This window comes from Capricornis sumatraensis, chromosome 7 (assembly GCF_032405125.1).
Source record: "Capricornis sumatraensis isolate serow.1 chromosome 7, serow.2, whole genome shotgun sequence".
NCBI lineage: Eukaryota > Metazoa > Chordata > Mammalia > Artiodactyla > Bovidae > Capricornis > Capricornis sumatraensis.
The window spans coordinates 27,783,193-27,805,708 of NC_091075.1; the positions used below are offsets into that span (position 1 = coordinate 27,783,193).

The 22,516-nt window shown below is 38.4% G+C and overlaps 1 protein-coding gene across 1 annotated transcript; it reads right to left on the reverse strand.

Annotated features, from left to right (window-relative positions):
• Positions 1-200: 200 nt before the first annotated feature.
• C7H4orf17 (chromosome 7 C4orf17 homolog) lies at positions 201-18,966 on the reverse strand. Its single transcript, XM_068975752.1, has 8 exons — positions 18,840-18,966; positions 17,217-17,417; positions 13,504-13,568; positions 7,939-8,082; positions 5,562-5,643; positions 3,787-3,976; positions 2,767-2,810; positions 201-397 (listed from the first exon to the last, which is right to left on the reverse strand). Exons 1-8 carry the CDS (start codon positions 18,964-18,966, stop codon positions 201-203), a joined length of 1,050 nt encoding a protein of 349 aa, XP_068831853.1.
• Positions 18,967-22,516: the final 3,550 nt, after the last annotated feature.

Below are 22,516 nucleotides of genomic sequence, written 5' to 3' on the forward strand. Positions count from 1 at the left end.
TTACACAAGGTACTAATTAACTACAAATAGAAATTTTTCCACTAATATTAGTAGCTTTATATACAGTTGCTATGAGATTTACATGTACCACCATATAGAGGAGCTGTTGATTCCTCCATACCAAAAATGTGTTTTTCATAATTGATGTCATAACAAAGTGAAACTTGTGTTTCTGAAAGGTTTAGCCCAGTCTAACATTTCTACCTTTGGTATGTTATAGGATAAAATGCTCTTTGGGCAGAGGGATTGTATCCTTGTTGTATACTCCTTGCTGACACTGGCTTTGTTAATGTGCTCTCCTGAGTTTTAGGCCTGGGAAGAGATTTTGGCTTGCTGAAATATTCTGCAACAGGTATTTTCGTCTGATTTCTTCTTATAAACAATGGAGGCTTGCCCTCTGAAATAGAAAAAGTCTCAATAAGACCATAATTGAGACATCCAAATATAGTAACTTCTGTCATATCTTAGTAGCAAATGACATACAAAAAAAAAATGAAGTTTAGGTGATTCAGATATACCCAAATTTCATAAAATTATTTATTCTCATCTTTATTACCACCTGCTCATCTTTAATGAGCTTTTTGTACTACAACATGCAGGATATGTTCTTTCAGTTAGAATCAAACATTATTTTGGTAGGAACCATTTAGAGCTGGTGATGGGCAAAGGATGGGGCCAGTGAGAGAAAGGTGAAGTATCTACAGTCCTGACAGACAAAAAGACAAAGCAGACAAGCAGGTTAAAACAACTGCACTGATAAGGCCTTCCCAAGGCCTACATCCAAGTAGAAAGGAGGGTTTGAGGAGACACTGAATACCAGATCGGGAAAGGAGTACGTCAAGGCCGTATATTGTCACCTTGCTTACTTAACTTATATGCGGAGTACATCATGAGAAACGCTGGACTAGATGAAGCACAAGCTGGAATCAAGATTGCTGGGAGAAATATCAATAACCTCAGATATGCAGATGACACCACCCTTATGGCAGACAGTGAAGAAGAATTAAAGAGCCTCTTGATGAAAGTGAAAGAGGAGAGTGAAAAAGTTGGCTTAAAACTCAACATTCAGAAAACTAAGGTCATGGCATCTGGACCCATCACTTCATGGCAAATAGATGCGGAAACAGTGGTGGAAATAGTGGCTGACGTTATTTTGGGGAGCTCCAAAATCACTGCAGATGGTGATTGCAGCCATGAAATTAAAAGACGTTTACTCCTTGGAAGAAAAGTTAGGACCAACCTAAACAGCTTATTAAAAAGCAGAGACATTACTTTGTCAACAAAGGTCCGTCTAGTCAAGGCTGTGGTTTTTCCAGTGGTCATGTATGGATGTGAGAGTTGGACTATAAAGAAAGCTGAGCACCAAAGAATTGATGCTTTTGAACTGTGGTGCTGGAGAAGACTCATGAGAGTCCCTTGGACTGCAGGGAGATCCACCAGTCCATCCTAGAGGAAATCACTCCTAAATATTCATTGGAAGTACTGAAGCTGAAACTCCAATACTTTGGCCACCTGATGTGAAAAGCTGACTTATTTGAAAAGACCATGATGCTGGGAAAGATTGAAGGCAAGAGGAGAAGGGGACAACATAGGAAGAGATGGTTGGATGGCATCACCATCAATGGACATGATCTCGGGTAAACTCCGGGATTTGGTGATGGACAGGGAGGCCTGGCATACTGCAGTTCATGGGGTTGCAAAGAATCAGACATGACTGAGCAACTGAACTGAATACCTATACCAAAGACTTTAAGGGGTATGATTTGGGGGGTTGTATATAAGTATCTAGACACGGTAAAATATATTTGAGACCTACACATAAGACATGAATAATAGAAGTCATCACTGTCAGGATTTTATGGTCCTAGGGTAAAGAATTTGTTAGGAAGAGTCAGATACAATAGACCATCCTTGGAGTGTCAGAGTAAGCAAATGTTTTCTAATTTCTAAACTATACTTATTATTGCCTCATATTAGCAAATAGCACTTTTTTGGGGGTTTGATTAACCCCAACAGAAACTGCTGGGGTCTAGAGTGACCTCTTGGATCTCTTAATAGATTGTTGTATCATTCCTGATGTAAGAGGGACTTCTTGTAAGACAATTTGAGGCTTGTAGACATGCTTCATAGCGGCTGCTCTGTAGTCACTGTTGCTATGTTTGTTTTAAAGCTAGGAGTTGGCGGAACCCACAGGGATATTTCGATTGGGCTGTTTGGGACCAAACTAGGGCTTTCCACAGTTCTTGATATGTCTTGGTCCTGACTCCAGGCTGGAGCTGGGCTTCTGACAGGGACACAAAGCTGCTGCTCTGCTGCTACTGTATTCAAGCTGTGTCTCAGGCACATGTTGTGGCTGGTTGCCAAAATGTTACTGTTTTCTCTGGCTGACTTTGTTTCAAGTGAAGATCATTTAGTTCAATGACAGTTAAGCTGTGAAAAACCCAAACTGATATCACTGTTTTTTTTTGTTAGGTCAGTGCAGGTCTTCTCCAGTCACTGGATTGAAATGACCAAACTGAGTTCCTGCTGTCTTGCTTCTCAAATAGTGTGATGAGGCACTTTGCCTTTCAAAACAAAGTCAAAAACAGGTCAGATTTACCTCTACGAGAAATTCAGCAGATGCTGTCCCTTAAGAGTAGCTGTAAATCACTATTGCATTATACTCCCTTTAAAACCATAGATCCATAATACCTGTGTCTCCCAACTAATTAGATACTCACTGGTTTCCTTATATCAATTCAGTAATTATCACAAACTGTACTTAACCTTTCAGTACTTCGTTATTTTCTTCAGATCCTTGACTTGACACTCTAAATCAATTGGAGAAACAAAATGAAATTCACAGATACAAATATTTTCTATAGACTGAACCATCATCATCAAGCTAAGAAATGTATGTTTCTTAAATAAACATCTCTGTTTTTTGATGCAGATAGCATTAAATGTACTTTCTGATGAAAAATTCTTCTGACTTGGAGTAAACATATGAACAGTACATCAGATATTACTCACTAAGGGTCAATTTCTCTACCCATCTCCCAGTCTCCAATGTAAAATTCTCCTCCATCTTAGTGCTTTTTAAAGAGACATATTACTTGTTTTGAATATTTATTTTCCCCAAATTTAAGATTTACCCAACTTTTGCTTTTAAAGCAAAATTATTTTCTCTCCCAGCTTAAATAACTTCTTACCACATTCTTTCACTATGATGTTACACATAAATATGTATTTTCTTCTGTCATTAAAATTATAAGGCTTGAGAAAAGTTCCCTGTAATAATTCCTAGTTCCCTAAATAGTTATTTTTCCCTCTGGTAGCCCCCAGGCATATGTCAGGGGAAATTAGTTTAAGCAATATATTTTAATCCTGCATTGTTCTAGACAGAAAGAAAAAGTGATACCTCTGTGATATGCATTCTTGCAATGTATACAGTAACAATGAAGTTTTGGTTTTCTTTATTACTTCTGTTTTCAGTAAACTGAGAACTACTACATTTTCTTAGATTTCTGGGTGGCTCGTCTGAGTGGAAAGGGAACTTTTCTCAAAAAGATAGATTGTTGAGTAAGGAAGACATGGCCTCTGCCAACATGCTCTAAATAGTAGAATTTAGAATGATTTCTTTCATTTTCATAAATGTAATATGAAAAAACAAGTACATTGTTGTCATTTACTGAATAAGGAGGATATTAAAACTTCAGCAATTTTAGTGTTTTGAAAGATAACCAAAAGGGAATTTAAAGTCTGTATGAACCACATGCCCCGTAACTGGCCATCAAGCCTGATTACCTCCTCTGTTGATGTCCTTCCCTAGAACTGGTTAGCACCTTTGATTTTGCTGATGAATTTGAGGGTGACTTGACTTTGGGTGGCCTCCCAGTCTCTGCTGCTGGTTCATCTGAGGTGTTTCTTCTGAGACGAGTTAACAAGTTTATCTCAGCCAGTTCAGCATGAATCAAAGCTGAGACCCACTCCTTTTCTGATTTAAAAAAGAGAGGGGTCATGAATGTTATACTTATCACGTTGGCTAGAAACACAGGATTAGTTCTTTTACCCAGCACTCCAAGGTAGCCTGTTTTCTGGGTAGGCACCTTTGTGTGAGTTAAGGTTTGTGTAGAAAAGGTGTTTTAGGGAGAGGGTGGGATGATTTGGGAGAATGGCATTCTATCATGTATACTATCATGTAAGAATTGAATCGCCAGTCTATGTCTGACGCAGGATACAGCATGCTTGGGGTTGGTGCATGGGGATGACCCACTGAGATGTTATGGGGAGGGAGGTGGGAGGGGGGTTCATGTTTGGGAACACATGTAAGAATTAAAGATTTTAAAATTTTAAAAAAATAAAAAAAAATAAAATTAAAAAAAAAAAAAAAAAGAAAAGGTGTTTTACATCAACCTAGTTTCTCTCCACCTGTGATATAACAGACTACTCAGAATAGTTAACTTAATGGGGGTACTTGTCCCTGAGTGGCAGTGGAATAGATTTTAAATACTGAGTACAGAATCCAGCCTTACAGGCCACTGCCAGATAAAAACAAAGATACCTATAAAAAATACTAAGTACAGGATGAGCTCATGAAAATTAAAACTAATATTTTAAATAATAGTTATAAGCATCTCTGAAAAGATACACATCAAAGCATTACTAAAATGGTGTCTGTGATAATTTTATTTTTCTTCTTTTTTTTGGTCTGGCTCACCTTTTTTTTTTTTTGCCCAACAGTAAGCACTCATTATTTGTATAAATTTTTAAAAGTTATATTCTTAAAAAGGAAAAAAAAAAAACCGTAAAAACTCCTTACCCCCAAATACTTCTCAGTTGCCTGCCAAGTAATCTTGAATTCCTGAGGTAAGGTATTCCAAATGCCTCTAATTCCATTTAAAATTATTAATCTGTCCCTAACACATGGGTATCTCCTAACTCTGATTACTACACTGATTTTCAAAGGGTGCTCCCCGGACCAGGCTTATCAGTATCACTTGGGAACTTGTTAGAAATGCATATTCTCAGTCCCCACCCACCTCAGAAGTTTTGCCTCAATCAGTCAGATGACTGGCTAGGTTTGAGGATAGCTGCTCTGTGTTATTTATGGTTATCCCACTTGGGACTGGCATATATTTTTCATGGAACAGGCCAGAAAGAGCCTAAAGGAGGCTGGGAGATGACTGACTTGATGGTTTTGGTGAGGAACTGGCAGAGGTGTTAGAATCTGGAACTTGAAAGGCTGTGCTCCTGCCATCCACATTGAAGAGGAGAAACAGGCTGTGTTGAGGGCTCCCAGCAGGCCAGAGATATGCTCAGGGAGAGCCTAGGTGCATGGGCCTGGGGGAGAAGCACAAACCAGCTCTGGACACAAGTGTTTCACGTCACCCACAGAAGTTCAGTTTGGGGCATGACCAGCTTGTGTGCAGTTGCATATACAGGACTCTGATGCTGAACACTAGGGAAATAAAATTGCAGCATTGTCTTTGCAAATCCAAGGTAGAAAACTTCAGACTTTGGCACATTTCCTAGTTTCTGGCCATAAATTGAGCTCAGTGTTCACAAATACATAATCTCACCTTTTGGACTTGCATGGAGCAGCCACTGAAGAACTTCTGCCAGAGAATCAGTGTGTAAACTGTTACAGAGCTTTTCCAGAATCTGACAGAGAATATTAGGGTTACATAGTGAGCAAAGTGTATAAGGTTTCCTTTACTCTCTCCACAATCTTGTCTTCCCAAATGTCACTCTGTACACAGTATTAAAGTCAATTGGGATTTTAACTTGGAAGCCAGATTTCAAATAGGAAAAAAAACATCTTCAGTACAAATACAGTTGACTCTTGAGCAAGGCAAGGTTAGTCTACTGCCAACCCTCCAGGCAGTCAAAAATCCAGCTCTAACTTAGAGTCAGCCCTCTATAGGTGGCTCCTCCATATTCTAAATTCCACATCCATAGATGCAACCAACCATGGATCATGTAGCACTGTCGTATTTACTACTGAAAAAAATCCATGTATAAGTGGACCCATGCAGTTCAACCTCATATTGTTCAAGGGTCAACTGCAATAGTTTAGGTTAAGCCATGCAGTTTTCTCTTGTTTTGTCTGTTCAGGACCAACATCTTATGGAGGAGTGATTCACTTTTCTTCTCTTTGGGAACTGACCCTTTACTACTGCACCATGGGATTCTCTGGTCACAGAACTGCCCCATCAGTTTTGCTCCTCTCTCTAGTGAGTGAACCTAGCTGGATTCATCATTGTTCCTCAGGCCCCAGAACACAGTGATTGGCCCAATCGGATAGGAATATAATTCTCTTTAGTCAATCAGAATCCTTCATTGACCTCTTTTTCATTTGGAAGCTAACTGCTGTGTTGGTGATAGAGGAAATAATAAAAATGGACTATAAAAAGTTCAAAATATTAAGCATATGTAATGTTTCCAGATTTACCCTAAATTGTATCTGCTTTTGGAATTTAGACATACCTGAAATTTAAACCTGTGTCCTGAACTTCAGTCCATCTGCAACCATAGACATACTATAGGTAATTTGAACCCCAAATACCTAAAACTCCACCCATCTTTTTCTTTATAAAACCTGCTCCAAACTTGCTGTCCCTTCTGGTTCCCCATCTCAGTGGATGGCACCTGCATACTTTGAATATATGTCTAAGAAAGACCCTGGGATTCACCCTAGATGACTCCCTTGTCCTTTTCTATGTCACACTGCCAAACAAGTTCAGTAAATTCTTTCTTGTAAATGTGTCTCAAATCTCCATTTCTCTTTATCCCCACAGCCTTGATTGACAGTGTAAACCATCAATTCTTGCTTGAGCTACTGAAACATTTTTTTCCTAGACTTTCTGCCTGAAAACTTTTATTAAAATACTATTAATTCAACAGATATCAATATTTGTGTCTATCATTGATTTAGGTGCTGGAAATACAGAATTTAAAGGGCAGAAAAATCCGCTGTCCTGTATTCAGCTTTGCTTTTTTATTAAGATTCCTGTCCTTGATGCCTTATCCTAGAAGAAAACAAGTTATATTTGTTTGTAATTTCATGGCAAATCAATGGAAATGGCAAAAGTAGAAGAATAGCCCTGTGGTATTCTCCAGGCCACTCTGCCTCTCACGGTTTTGTCATCAATATAGTGATTGGATGTCACCCCTGGCTTCTTCTAACTCATAGGTCATTTACTGATCAGCTCTGAAAGAATGTAATTAATCATTTCAGTGAAAGAAAATAGATGTCTTCCTCAGAACCCTGCTTTCTCTTCATTTTTATTCTGGAAAGCAGTTATAATAAGTGGTGATAAATAAAGTGGGTGAGTTTGATCTACTGAAATTTGATTTTAGGATTTGAGAGTGTAGATCTAGATTAGCCACAAATGTGGGCCAGAGCCCCCTATTCTTTTTCTAAGGTGTGACCTTTCTGGTGTCTCAGCTGTATCCTTGGTGTGTTGAGCAAGGTCTCTCCAGTCTAGCAGATCACAACTCCAGTATCTTTAAGCAGCACGTTCCCTCCCATTAGCTCTCTTCTGCCATGTCTCAGACTCCCATCCTATGCAGGTGCAGTCTGTATTGGGCTAAAGACTCAGGCAATCTTGTACAGATTTCTGAAGCTCATTCTTTGCACAGGTACTTCTTCAGTATCTTAATTTGCAAATTCCAGCCACTTCAGCATCCCCAAACTCAACTCTCTTTTCTCTATCTAGTGAAGCTCTTACTCCCTTTTTGGCCTCCACTTCTCTGTGCCATGATTTAGGAGTGTGTCCCAGGAAGAAATCTGCAAGTAAAAAAACAAGAGCCGACCTTGGATTTCAGGCTGAGTAGTTTTAACTCAATTCAGTTGTCAATGGGAACCATTAAAGAGTTTTAAGGATGCTAGTGATGTGATTTTCTTGTATATTCATGGTGTTCCCAAGTTATGGATTTAATAAACCTGCCTCTTACTTTGATTTCCTGATCCAGATAGTTTGGTATGCAGATGGTGTTCTCTTTGATGGCAGTCTTGGTACTCGTCACCTCTGAAGAAGAAGAACTAGCAATAGAACATGGCTTTGGAGTCAATGGTGGATTTTTTACCTTCATTTCATCCTAAAGCATAGGTATAATATAATCAGTATGCATCTGCATCCACTTATATTGTCTATGAAAATTGAATGTAAAATGAATGAGAAATGTTGTAACTGAGACACATACATGAAAGTAAGAAGAGGTTAGTTTTAATCCTCCCTTAAAAAGCTCGTTATCAAATATTTACATTTGAAGATGGAACAAATTAGTGATATGTTATTTACTTTTTATAAAACCATTTTAAACCTTTGGTTTAAAAGCTAATTCTGTAATGTTTAATATGCAACCATCATTTATCTTGCTGCTTCTGGTAACAGCCAACTCACGACACGAGATTTTCTATTGAGATTGTTCTTTTATGACTGGAAAAAGTCAGCCAAGAGTTTTTATGCTCTCTGTGAAGAAACTACATGGTATGAACCAGTGCTTCCTGGCTCTGCTAAATGACAGCTGAGAGCTAGAGAATTGGAGGAGTAAACTCAGTTATTTCCCTCGGTTAGGTGGAAAAGGAAATAGAAATGCTATTTTTTTTGTTCTGGGACGTGAATATATTGTTTGCAGTTTTTTTAAAAAACTGTATTGTCTATTCCAAGAGAGGCTTTTTCATCTTCAGAAGTGAGCAATACATAAAGGTACACAGAAGCTGGTAGCTGAATGTGTCAGCTAGGGACTGCAGTGATTACAATCTCTAGAGCAGTATTCAGTTGTTGATGTTTAATGAAAGTAAGGGCTTCCCAGGTGGCTCAGTGGTAAAGAATCTGTCTGCCAAGCAGGAGACATGGGTTTGATCCCTGAGTTGGGAAGATCCCTTGAAGAAGGAAATGGCAACCCATTCCAGTATTCTTGCCTGGGAATCCCATGGACAGAGGAACCTGGTTGGCTACAGTCCATGGGGTCACAAAAGAGTTGGACATGATTGAGCAAGTAAAAAACACAAGAGAAAATACAGCTATATTGTATATACATATTGTATATGCACTCTTCTGTTAAGGTTTATTACGCAGACTTCTTGTTTAGGGGAATAGAAACATTATATTTATATATGTATGTATGTATGTATATATACACACACATATTTACATAATATATATATGTGTGTATGTGCATGTATATATTTATGTTCAACCCTGCACTGAACACAGCTAAAATGGTAGATTAAAATATTTTTTAAGTTTAAACTGTTGAGGCATGAATAACTTAGGAATTAATGGGTCAAAAAATAAAATAGAAATGAGACACTTGAGGTGTAGGGTGTACAGTAGCCATTTTTTCCCTGAGATCATTGTCTAACTCCAGAAAATGAAAACTTTCCTTTTGACAGTCTTAAAGTTCCTGAAAGACAGGACCCAAATAAAGGCCAACAAAGGTATACACCCTCAAGGTCAAGGTGACCTAGAAATGCAAAATCCTTGAAGAAATATAGCGTTAGATCAAGGCTTGAACTTGGGTAAATTGGTTGAGGCTGGTAGGGCCTCAGGGTTCCTACAGAAGCAAACACCAATTCTCTGGAAGAAAGTGCATTTATCATAATCTTCAGATTCCTACAAATGATTTTTCATACATAATGTCTAATAATTAAATCATTAGTCAAAGAAGAAATTATAATGTGAATTAGAAAAAGGACTTGTCATCAAGATGGCTCCTTCTTACAAAAACACCAGAATCATAACTGCCAAACAACCATCAAAAAAAAAAAAAAAAGAAAGGGTATACCCCAAAAAATACCCTGTACACAAAGATAAAGAAGAAACCGCAACAAGACAGTAGGAGGGACATGTGTGATAAAATCAAATCTCATATCCACAAGGTGGATGATCCACAAACTGAAAAATAATTATACCATGGAAGTTCTCCCACAGGAGTGAAAGTCCTGAGCCCCACGTCAGTATTCCCAGCCTGGTGGTCTGGCAACAGTAGGAGAAGGCTCCAGAGAATCTGGCTTGGAAGGCCAGTGGTATTTGATTGCAAAAATTCCACAGGACTGGAGGAAACAGAAAATCTATTCTTGGAGGGTACATACAAGGTCTAGTGCGCACCAGGACCCAGGGAAAAAAGCAATAACTGATAGAAAAAGACAACCTAGGAGGGTGGGATTGTGTGTGGGGGGAAGTGAGGGGCTTGATGGGAGGAAGGGTTAAGAGGGTGAGGATATTATAGCTGATTCATGTTTTACAGCAGAAAATAACATTGTAAAGGAATTATACTCCAGTTAAGAAGTAAATTTAAAAAATGAAAACCATAATGTGATGGAAAAAAGAAAATCAGTAAGGTTATCGAAGACTTGAATGACATTATTAACCAACTTGACCTAATATTTATATAGCACTCTCCCAAGAACCAACGTGAACCTTCTTTTTATAGACATATGGAAAATTTATCAAGGTTGGGCAAAATTTATCAAGGTTGGGCATATAACATCTCAATAAATAAAAAGTTTCAAAGTAAAGGATGTTCTCTGACCATAATGGAGTTAAATTGGAAATCAGTCACATAAATATAACTTTAAAATCCCCAAATATTTGGAAATTAATGTAATTTTAAGTAACCCATGAGACAAGAGGTTTAAAAGAAAGTAGGTAGTATGTTGAGCAGAATGAAAAGGAAACCTCAGCAAGTAAAATTTGGAGGATGCAGCCAAAGCAGTGTTGTAGAAAAATTATAGGAAGACTCTGATGCTGGGAGGGATTGGGGGCAGGAGGAGAAGGGGACGACCGAGGATGAGATGGCTGGATGGCATCACGGACTCGATGGATGTGAGTCTGAGTGAACTCCGGGAGTTGGTGATGGACAGGGAGGCCTGGCGTGCTGCGATTCATGGGGTCGCAGAGTCAGACACGACTGAGCAACTGAACTGAACTGATGCCTATATTAGAAAGGGAAAATGTCTCAATTCAACACATAAGTTTTCACCTTATATAAAGACATGAATCAAGGTCAGTGAAATAGAAACAAAAAATAGAGATCATCAATGAAATGAAAAGCTGATTCTTTAAGAATCAATAAAACTAATAAACCTCTAACTAGGAGCATCAGGAAAAAAAGACAAGTTATATACCAATATCAAGAATTGAGAGACAGAACATCTGCAGATTATATAATAATTTAAAGAATATTTTATGAATGACTCATCAGTAAATTCAACAACTTAGATGAAATGGACACATTTTTTGAAAAACATAACCAAAATCTTGATTTAAAGGAAACTCCAGGTTCAGATGGTTTCACTGAAGAATTCTAAGTTTAAAAAAATAATAATACTAATTATACATAAAATTGCCTAACCTATTAAAAAAGAGTTTCCAACTGATTTTATGAAGCCATTTACCAAAACTAGGAAAGACATTCATTACCAGTAAACTACAAATATCCCTTACATAGACACAAAAATGCTAAACACTGTTTTATGAAATTAAATATATAAAAAGAATAATACATCATAATCAAGTGGAGTTTTCTCGCAGCAATGCAGTCTAGTTTAACATTTGGTTAACCAATGCAATTCATTATTAACAGACTAAAAAAGAAAAATCACATGATCGTTTCAAACAGATGCCGAAAAAGCATTTGGCAAAATCCTATCTCCATTTCTGGAAAAAACTCTCAGAACGCTAGAAATAGAAACTTCTTCAGCCATGTAAAGGGCACCTCTGGATGAAGTAAACTAATACCACAGTGGGAAAAGTCTGAATGTTTTCCCCCTGTGATTAGGTACTAGGCAAGAATGTCTGCTGTCCTCACTTTAATTCAACATTGTACTAGAGGTTAGCCATTGCGGTAAGGCACAAGAAACATAAACAGCATGTGAATTTGAAACCATAGGAGAAAGATTTTCAATTTGGGATTTATAAAAATTGCACATTTTGATTATTCAAAAGACACTATTACCAAAAAAAAAAAAAGTAAGCCTCAATTGGAAGAAAATATTTGCTAATTGTATGTGTGACAAAAAAATTATCTAGAATATATAACAAATGTTTAAAACTTCATGATAAAGAAACCAACACCCCAGTTAAAAAAAACTGACAAAATATTTGAACATATACTTTACATTAAAAAAATACATGGATGGCAAGTAAGAACATGAAAACATGTCATTGGACAAATGAAAATCAAGACCACACTGAGATACCGTTGCACACCCACTAGATTGGCCACATAAAAATATTGGTCATATTAAGTCCCTTGGACTGCAAGGAGATCCAACCAGTCCATTCTAAAGGAGATCAGCCCTGGGATTTCTTTGGAAGGAATGATGCTAAAGCTGAAACTCCAGTACTTCGGCCACCTCACGCGAAGAGTTGACTCATTGGAAAAGACTCTGATGCTGGGAGGGATTGGGGGCAGGAGGAGAAGGGGACGACCGAGGATGAGATGGCTGGATGGCATCACTGACTCGATGGACATGAATCTGAGTGAACTCCGGGAGTTGGTGAGGGACAGGGAGGCCTGGTGTGCTGCGATTCATGGGGTTGCAAAGAGTTGGACATGACTGAGCGACTGAACTGAACTGAACTGAACTGAAGTTTTAACAGGATATGCAGGAAAGGAAACCATTATATATAACTGGTGAGAATGTAAAATCCTACAACCACTTTGGAAACTTTGGCAGTTTCTTAAAAATTTAAACACATTTGCTGTAAGACCTGGCCTCCCTGGTGGTTCAGACAGTAAAGAATCTGCCTGCAATGCAGGAGACCCAGGTTTGATCCCTGGGTTGGGAAGATCCTCTGGAGGAGGAAATGGCAATCCACTCCAGTATTCTTGCCTGGAGAATCCTGTCGACAGAGGAGCCTGGCAGACTACAGTCCATGAGGTTGCAGAGTCAGACACGACTGAATGACTAACACACACACTACTGTGAGACCCAGTCATTCCACTCCTACTTATGTACCCAAGAGAAAAGAAAATATATATCCATACAAAGATTTGTACACAATGTTCATATCAGCTTTGTTAAAAACTGGAAACAACATAAGTCCATCAACAGGTGAACATATTAAAAAATTGTGAGATACCAATTTAATTGAATACTACTCAGCAATATAAAAAGGAATGATACATATAACAAGATGAGTCTTAAACATGCTGAGTTAAAGAAACCAGATTTTTTAAAAGATCACTGTAAATTCATTTACCTAAAATCCTAAAAAATGCATGATAATCTTTAGTGACAGCAGATAAATGTTTGCCTGTGGGAAGGCCAGGGTCATGAGAAAACTTCGGGGAGTTTTTATTTTCTTGATTTCAGTTTGTGAATATGTATGTCAAAATTCCTCAAGCTGAACTCTTTAAAAATGTGCATTTTATATCATGTTAATTATACTTAAAGCTGTAGAAAAAAATATTGTGAAAAACTCTTTTCCAGAAAGATATGTGAAGAAAAGGAGAGGAAATGATAGAAGTCAAAACCAAATAGGTAGCTATAAATAGTTGTTTCTTTACCTTTTTAATTACTAAGGGATTATCACTGGAGGTTTTGAAGCACTCCTTGACTTTTCGACAGGGCTCTGAAATGACAGGAAAAATATATTTATTTAGATCAAACTGAAAAATAATTTCTACCACATGATACATCCATCACTTGCTGAAATGAATGAGAGTACATCTGAATTTCAATTAAAGTCAACCCAGGGATCTGTTTATAAATACTAGAAAACCTGGAGGTAGAATTGTCAACAACATAATAAAAGTATATTTATAAAACAAATTCTAGACCCATGAAAAAGTGATAAATACTACAAGAACTTCCTTGATGTGGGTAAACTGGTTCTTAAAAAGTATGTATTTCAGTATAAGACATGTTTTCTGTCCATATGACTGTCACTTTCTCTAACTAAAGAGATTACATGTGTACTCTTTGCCCTGTAGACAAAAAGAGATGTGTTGAGTTATAATTACATTCTTTATTCTATGTACTTCATCTGTCTTGCAACCCTGCCAATTTCACATAGCCATCTAATTAAATTACACTTAAGTATTTGCTTAATTTCCCTTTGCATTCATTTAAAGATACATTCTGTGTGATGCTGTTTTTTTTTTTTACTGAAGCCATAGTTAACAAAACAATTTTTTAAAAGCTGAAAAGATTTTATGCATATACACAGTAGTAACAATTCATTAGTTCTAGCTGAGGAAAGATTTTTTTATTTCTAAATATAAAGTTACCTCTCTCCAAATAATGAGAAGGAAGTTATGGGTAGTGATTCTGCTTAGTGTCCACTTGTGGGAAACAGAAACTTCTCATCTATTTTAAGCAAAAATGTAAATAATACATAGAATTTAGCTCTTTGTAATATCATTAGAAGAGTTGGAGCAGTGAACTCTTTTTATATAGATTTTTCTTAATTGGTGGAAAATTGCTTTACAATGTTGTGTTGGTTTCTGCTGTACAACAATGTGAACTGTCATATGTATATAAATTATTACATATATAAAAATTATATATATCCCCTTTTATATAAATATATATATCCCCTGTATAGTCACAACAGCATGAATTGTCATTAATATATATACATTATTATAATATATATATAAATTATTATATATGTATATCCCCTTCCTGTTGAGCCTCCCTCCCCTCCCCTCTCCCCACCCCTCTAGGTCATCACAAAGCACCAGGCTGGGTTCCCTGTGTTATATAGCAACTTCTCACTATCTATTTTACACATGATAGTGTATATATGTCAATGCTAGTAGAGAATAGACTTATGGACATAGTGGGGGAAGGTGAGAGTGAACTCTGTCTTGATCTTCACAAATCATTTCAAGAACAACACCATGTGCCTGACCCACCTATGCTGGCACAGCCTTTATCACAATTGGAGGAAGGAGACTTGGGAGGCCATGGCCATGTCAATTGCTGTCACAATGTCCATGAGGCTAAATCTTAGGCATTGGATCACTGTTGCAATCAGAAGATCACCACATCTGCTGACTTTGCCTTTTAACACTCATAAATCCAGTATCTGAACACTGAGATGCTGTCTTAGGAAAACTCCATGTCTCCAGCCACACTTGATAGCAAACAGCAGCCAAAAAGATGACTAGCCCTACGTCTGCAGTATAAGTCTTCAGTTCAGTTCAGTTCAGTCACTCAGTCGTGTCTGACTCTCTGACCCCATGAATCGCAGCACGCCAGGCCTCTGTCCATCACCAACTCCCGGAGTTCACTCAAACTCACGTCCATCGAGTCAGTGATGCCATCCAGCCATCTCATCCTTGGTCCCCTTCTCCTCCTGCCCCCAATCCCTCCCAGCATCAAAGTCTTTTCTAATGAGTCAACTCTTCTCATGAGGTGGCCAAAGTACTGGAGTTTCAGCTTTAGCATCAGTCCTTCCAAAGAACACCCAGGGCTGATCTCCTTCAGAATGGACTGGTTGGATCTCCTTGCAGTCCAAGGGACTCTCAAGAGTCTTCTCCAACACCACACTTCAAAAGCATCAATTCTTTGGTGCTCAGCCTTCTTCACAGTCCAACTCTCACATCCATACGTGACTACTGGAAAAACCATAGACTTGACTAGACGGACCTTAGTCGGCAAAGTAATGTCTCTGCTTTTGAATATGCTATCTAGGTTGCTCATAGCTTTCCTTCCAAGGAGCAAGCGTCTTTTAATTTCATGGCTGCAATCCCCATCTGCAGTGATTTTGGAGCCCCCAAAAAATAAAGTCTGACACTGTTTCCACTGTTTCCCCATCTATTTCCCATGGAGTGATGGGACCGGATGCCATTATCTTTGTTTTCTGAATGTTGAGCTTTAAGCCAACTCTTTCACTCTCCTCTTTCACTTTCATCAGGAGGCTTTTTAGTTCCTCTTCACGTTCTGCCATAAGGGTGGTGTCATCTGCATATCTGAGGTTATTGATATTTCTCCTGGCAATCTTGATTCCAGCTTATGTTTCTTCCAGTCCAGCGTTTCTCATGATGTACTCTGCATAGAAGTTAAATAAGCAGGGTGACAATATACAGCCTTGACGTACTCCTTTTCCTATTTGGAACCAGTCTGTTGTTCCATGTCCAGTTCTAACTGTTGTTTCCTGGCCTGCATACAGATTTCTCAAGAGGCAGGTCAGGTGGTCTGGTATTCCCATCTCTTTCAGAATTTTCCAGTTTATTGAGGGTATAAGTCTTACCAGATGGCAACTCCTCATTCTCATCAAGGGACTCTTGCAAAAGTAATTTATAGGTTTCTAGGTTCTACAATATAAGAAGGGACACTAGAAAGATGGTGGAATAAGTGGGTTTTAATTCTTAATTACTGGTCAAAAGGATGAAATAACTCATGTGAAGACTCTAGAATAGAATCTATTCCTCTTACTGTTACCTTTTAGAAGATAGATGTGTTTTACCACATTATACCAAAAAAATTTTCATGTGCCCTGAAAGTGTTAGTAATAGTTTGTAATTATAAAGGGCAGAGGGAAAAGTACTGGATATACTTTCTACCATCTAGAACTCCTTGTATGACATAATGATTTAATATATGTATATTGTAAACTGATTATCAGTTTAGTTAACATCCATCACCAATTGTTCCATGTTTTTTCTTGTAATGAGAAATTTAAAAATCTACTGTGTTAACTTTCAAATATATGATATAGTATTACTAACTACAGTCATCATGCTGTAGTTTTGAGTAATCATTTTAAATTTAACTTAATAAGCATGAATTAATTGAATTAAATGTTTGCTAAAGATCAGGTCCTGTTCCAAGACCCGGGAGAACAGTAAAACTGGGCCCTGACTTTAAGGAGTGACCATCCAGTGAGGAAAAGGTAAACATGTCATTCCATCCTTACTGCATTTCCCTGACTCAGTTTTGGTCTGGAGTAGTTTCTCTACCAGTGTTGGCTAGCATTCGTTTTTGGTCTTTTTCAGCTACTTTTGTAGGGCTTAGAGACTAGAACCATGCCAAATTTGGCTTGGGCACAATTAATAATAATCATATTTTAAAATCATATTTATTAACAGTATTGAACTGAATTGAGATTAGGTGAGTGGAAATTTTTATAATGAATAACTATTTCACAGTGGGAAAATTTCATGACTGTTTAAAAATGACTGCAGCTATGTGAGCAATTATATAGATATTTTCCCTCCTGATAGTTGGCAGGAAGCCTCAGGAAAGATTTCATGAATTGAGAGGGACTCACCAGAATCAGGCCGTGGGGGCACTTTGACCCCATTAAGGGCTGGCGAGACAGGGCTCTCCGTGGCCACAGCACTGGGTGGGTAGCTGCATCTGGCATATGGTATCTCATCTTTCTGTGAGTGGTGGGACTGGCCAACACCCCACAATGTTCTGAATGAGTTCTCATCATCATTCACATTACAGATTGGAATGTTATTCAAACCTAAGTGAGTACGGATAAGAAGAACAAACCACCAGATTAGGTTTTTGGCAGGTTTTCTTTGAATGCCCAGCCGTTTTCCAACCAGATATTATAAAATGTATGTAAAGATGTCAGACTTCAGATTTTATGAACCAGTGCTGGGTGGACAATCTTTAAAAGTCAGTATATCAAATTAGGTTTGCAACACATCCCTTCTTAAAATGTCCTGCCATCTTGTCAGCTTTGAGAACCAAGGCCCACATCTTTGATCTTTGGTCTGGGAGTTAAGTGGAGTAGATTTGCTGCTATCCCAGACAGACCTCTCATTTCCCATGTCTTAATAATGACTAAGAGGGACTATGTTAGCCCTCTTCAGGAATATCAGATTTAGATTTCTGAAAGCATCCAGAACTTAACAAGGCCCCATAAAAGACATACATTGGCTCTTCTGTGCTGGCAGAAGAGAGTCATTAGAGTGAGGAACAGGAGGCAGGACAAGGTAAGTTGTGTGGGAAGGAGGGGAAGGAAAACCTGGAAAAAAAGGAACTTCCTTCCTCAGAGCCTTCTGGGTTCATTCATTCTCCTATAATAGCTATTTGCTCTTGGCTCAAATATTGAATTATATCCAGGCCCTCTTTTTAGTATCAATGCTGTGTTATATAAAACTGGGCAGCTTAGGAAGCGTACGTGTGCAGGACACAGCTCTGTTAATAAGTGAATTATGAGAGACAGTAATAGATGGCTGCTTTGTTTCCCAAGAAATTGCACAAGAAGCTTCTGGATAATGTTTTGCAGTGGGAATTAGTAAATTTGACTAGGATTATGGTATAGACTATAAAGAGAAAATGGCCAAGGACTTACCTGTGAAGGGATTCCAACATTTACTGCAGAATTAAAAAAAAAAAAATAGAAACTACAGGAATAGGCAAAAATTTTTAGGAGTATATGGTGTGACTGAAACTAAATTTTCAAAATGATGAAGAAAGAGAGGGAAAGGTGGAGAGAGGAAGGAAAGGGGGAAAGGGAGGGAGAGGAGAAAAAAGAAAGGATTGAGAGAAAATGAAAGAGTGAATGACATGCATGGTTCTCCAGGCTGGTATTTAACATGCAGACGTTATCATGACTGTACACGTCGTCAAAAATTGAGATGCTTTCATACCACTGGGTCAGTTGCTGCCCTGAGCTTCCTGAGTGGCCCCTTTGGCACCTCTCCAGGTCCCTTTCCTATCAACAAGTAATCCAGGGGTACGTGCCTGCACAGGAGTTATCTGCAGGCCTCTTCTGCCCTAGCTCCGGTGCTGGCCTCTGGTCCCAACAGTCAGTGCCTGTGCCTCACCAGTGGTTCAGTATTTTGAATAACACCCCCATGTTTACCCACTAGAATCATCAAGTAGTCCGAATGTAGAAGAGAGAGATACATTCTAGGACTCTGAATTACCTCACCTTTGATGTGGCAGACCCTTCTGGGATGAGGAGTGTGCCTGACTAGAAAACAGCTTCCATTTCTAGCTGAAATATGGCTGCCTTTGCTCTCAAACCGAGGAGCAGATATCGGGGATTTGAGGCTCATGTTCACAGAGTGTTGGTTTCCTCCTCTCCACTCTTTCCACACAAGGTCTTGGAGAGAACCTTGTTAACCTCACTTCCAGAGGTGCTCACACCCTGAAATCACAGCATGACAATCGTTCAGACCAGGGGTTCTAGACATTTTCTTGCACATCAAACATTTCTCCATCATCTTTGTTTGCCCTGAGTAGTCTCTCATGTCAGAAGAGAGACAACAAATAAGAATTTGTTAATGTGAGGCTAATTTTACTTTAAGACCAAATTTTTATAAACATTAAAATCAAGATAGACATAAGTGGAACAGATAAAAATTTTTCCCTGGAAAAATCGAAGCACTTGTGAGAAACGTAAAACATTACAAACATAAAATATATGGCATGGTTATCAATCAATTTTGATATAATAAAATGTTAGCTTTAAAATACAACACCCACAAATGTACTTTACATTCAGTTTACTGTAAATGAGGACTTTTCATATTTACTCTTAAGAAAACCAACATCATAAATTTGTATCTTCTGAAAGGATGGTAAAACTTGAAGGAGAAAAAACATCCAATAGCAAAAGAATGATATTGCATCTACAGATAATAAACTGGAGAGTTTTGTTATTTGCAGTGTTCAGTAATATTTAATGGTTTTTCTTCAGCCACTCAACAGTTGTTTATTAGACCCAGTGTCATAGGCCCATGGATGGAGGAGCCTGGTAGGCTGCAGTCCACGGGGTCGCACAGAGTCGGACACGACTGAAGCGACTTAGCAGTCATAGGCCTAAGAGGTAAAAGATAAAGAAATAGCCCAATTAAAAACTGGGCAAAAGATCTGAACACCTCATCAAAGAAGATTCTGCCCATGGGATTCTCCAGGCAAGGATACCGGAGTGGGTTGCCATTTCTTTCTTCAGGGGTCTTCCCGATCTGGGGATCAAACCTAGGTCTCCTTCACTGCATGCAGATTCTTTACCATCTGAGCCACCAGGGAAGCCCATCAAAGAAGATTATCAGATGGCAAATAAGCATTCATATGAAAAGACATTCAACATCATTTGTCATTAGAGAATTGCAAATTGAAACAACAATATGATACTGCTATACCTGTTAAAAATGGCTAGAATCCAAAACACTGACAACACCAAATTCTGGTGAGGATGTAGAGCAACAGGAATGCCCATTCATCACTGATGGGAATGCAAAATGATACAACCACTTTAGACAACAGTTTATAAGTTTCTTACAAAGCTAAATATACCCATCACAGGATCCAGCAACTGCATTCCAAGTTTACTCAAAGAGAGTTGAAAATACATCCACACAGAAACCTACAAATAATGTTTATTCATAATTGCCAAAAATTAGAAGTAATCAAGGTGTCCTTCAGTAGGAATGGATAAACAAAGTGTCTACCTCCATACACTGGAATACTGTTCAGTGCTAAAAAGAAATGAGTTTTCAAGCCCTGAAAAGACAGGTTTAAGGAAACTTAAACAGGCTTCCCAGGTAGCTCAGCTGGTAAAGAATCCACCTATAATGCAGGAAACCCCGGTTCAATTTCTGGATTGGGAAGTTCTCCTGGAGGAGGGCTAGCCTACCGACTCCAGTATTCTTTCCTGGAGAATCCCCATGGACAGAAGACCCTGGTGGACTACTGTCCATGGAGTCTCAGAGAGTTGGACATGACTGAGCTACTAAGCACAGCACAGCAAGCACATATTGCTAAGTGAGATCAATTTGAAAATGCTACATACTGTGTAACTTTAAATATGTTACATTCCAGAGAAAGGAGAACTAGAGATTATTAAAAGATCAGCAGTTCCCAGGGGTTTCAGAGGGGGAGTGGAGGAGTAATGAATAGGTAGAGCGTAGGGGATTTGAGGGGCAGTGAAACCTCTACACTGTTCAATACCATGATAATGGATACATGACATTATGCATTTTGTCAAAACCCATAGAACTATACAACAGAGAGTGAACTCTAATGTAAACTATAGACTTTAGTTAATAATGTATAGTATTGGTTCATCAGTTGTAACATGTACCACACTACTGCAAGATTAATAATAGGAGAAGCTGGGCAGAGGGATATGGAACTCCTTGTACTTTCTGCTCAGTTTTTCCATAAGCTTGAAAACTGCTCTAAAAATATTAGCATTGAAAAACAACTACCTCACTAGAGCTTCCCTGGTGGATCAGTCCATAAAGAATCTGCCTGCAGTGCAGGAGACCCCAGAGATGCAGGTTCAGTCCCTGAGTCAGGAAGGTCCCCTGAAGAAGGAAAAAGCAACCCACTCCAGTACGCTTGCCTGGAGATTTCCATGAACAGAGGAGCCTGGCAGGCTACAGGCCACAGGGTCGCTCACAATCAGACACGACTTAGTGACTAAACCACCACCACCTCAAACTAGCAACATTTTGTTGCTATTAATAATGGCCCGCATTTACTCTCCTTCCTATTGCCTATGTTGATTTCAGCACTTTTTAACTGACTGATAATTAATTGCTCAGTGATTTTAGTGGAAAGCTTTCAAGTCCATTAATTGGCTTGGAATAATATTTAGCTATTAAAGATTTCTCTTTATAACAAGAATTGATTTTGGACTGTAACTTTTTAAGACACAAATCCAGAAGAAATGAAATGATCATTCAATCTCATAAAGGGTGGATTTTTTTCCTCGCAAAACAAGAGAAAAAAGAGAACATATTACTAAAGTAAGGAATTAATAGAAGTAGAGACAAGGAAATATATAACTTACTTATTCTTTATTATCTTTATTAGAGAAACTGATTTTTTAATGAAGTGACTAAAAGTTTCCCTAAACCAATATTAGAGAAATCCATCAAGGGAAAACACATATATACGATGGACGGATTCAGTGGACTAAATCAGCTATAGTTACTTCTACAAATTTTCCATGGATTATTTACTAGGGACCAAACTCCTGCTGGAGAAGGGATAGGCTACCCTTCCAGTATTCTTGGGCTTCCCTTGTGGCTCAGCTGGTAAAGAATCTGCCTGCAATGCAGGAAACCAGGGGTTTGATCCCTGGGTTGGGAAGATCCCATGGAGAAGGGAAAGGCTACCCACTCCAGTATTCTGGCCTGGAGAATTCCATGGACTGTATAGTCCATGGGGTTGCAGAGAGTCAGACACAACTGAGTGACTTTCACTTTCAAATACAGTTATATGATAAATAGTAGACATATTTTAAAAGCCAAAACAGTTTAAAAAACAACACAAGATGGGGGTGGGGGAAACACACTTTCTAGTAGTCTAGCTTCATAGGTATTTGCTATATAATAGACAGTAGGAGTTGTCAGCCTCTTCCCCACCATGCTACACGTGACAGTAATGTTCACATGGAAGACACATTCCCATCACATGTTCAGATTTTAAAGACCACATCCCAAAATTGTGGGAAACGAAGTACTAGAAACATGTTTTACTCACCTAACTGTGGGTGTCAGTAACTGCTGCTCAGCAGAGCTGTATAAATAGGCTCGAACTCCAAGCTTTCCACTCAGGTAAGAATAGGACATTGCAACTAAATGCCAGCGATAG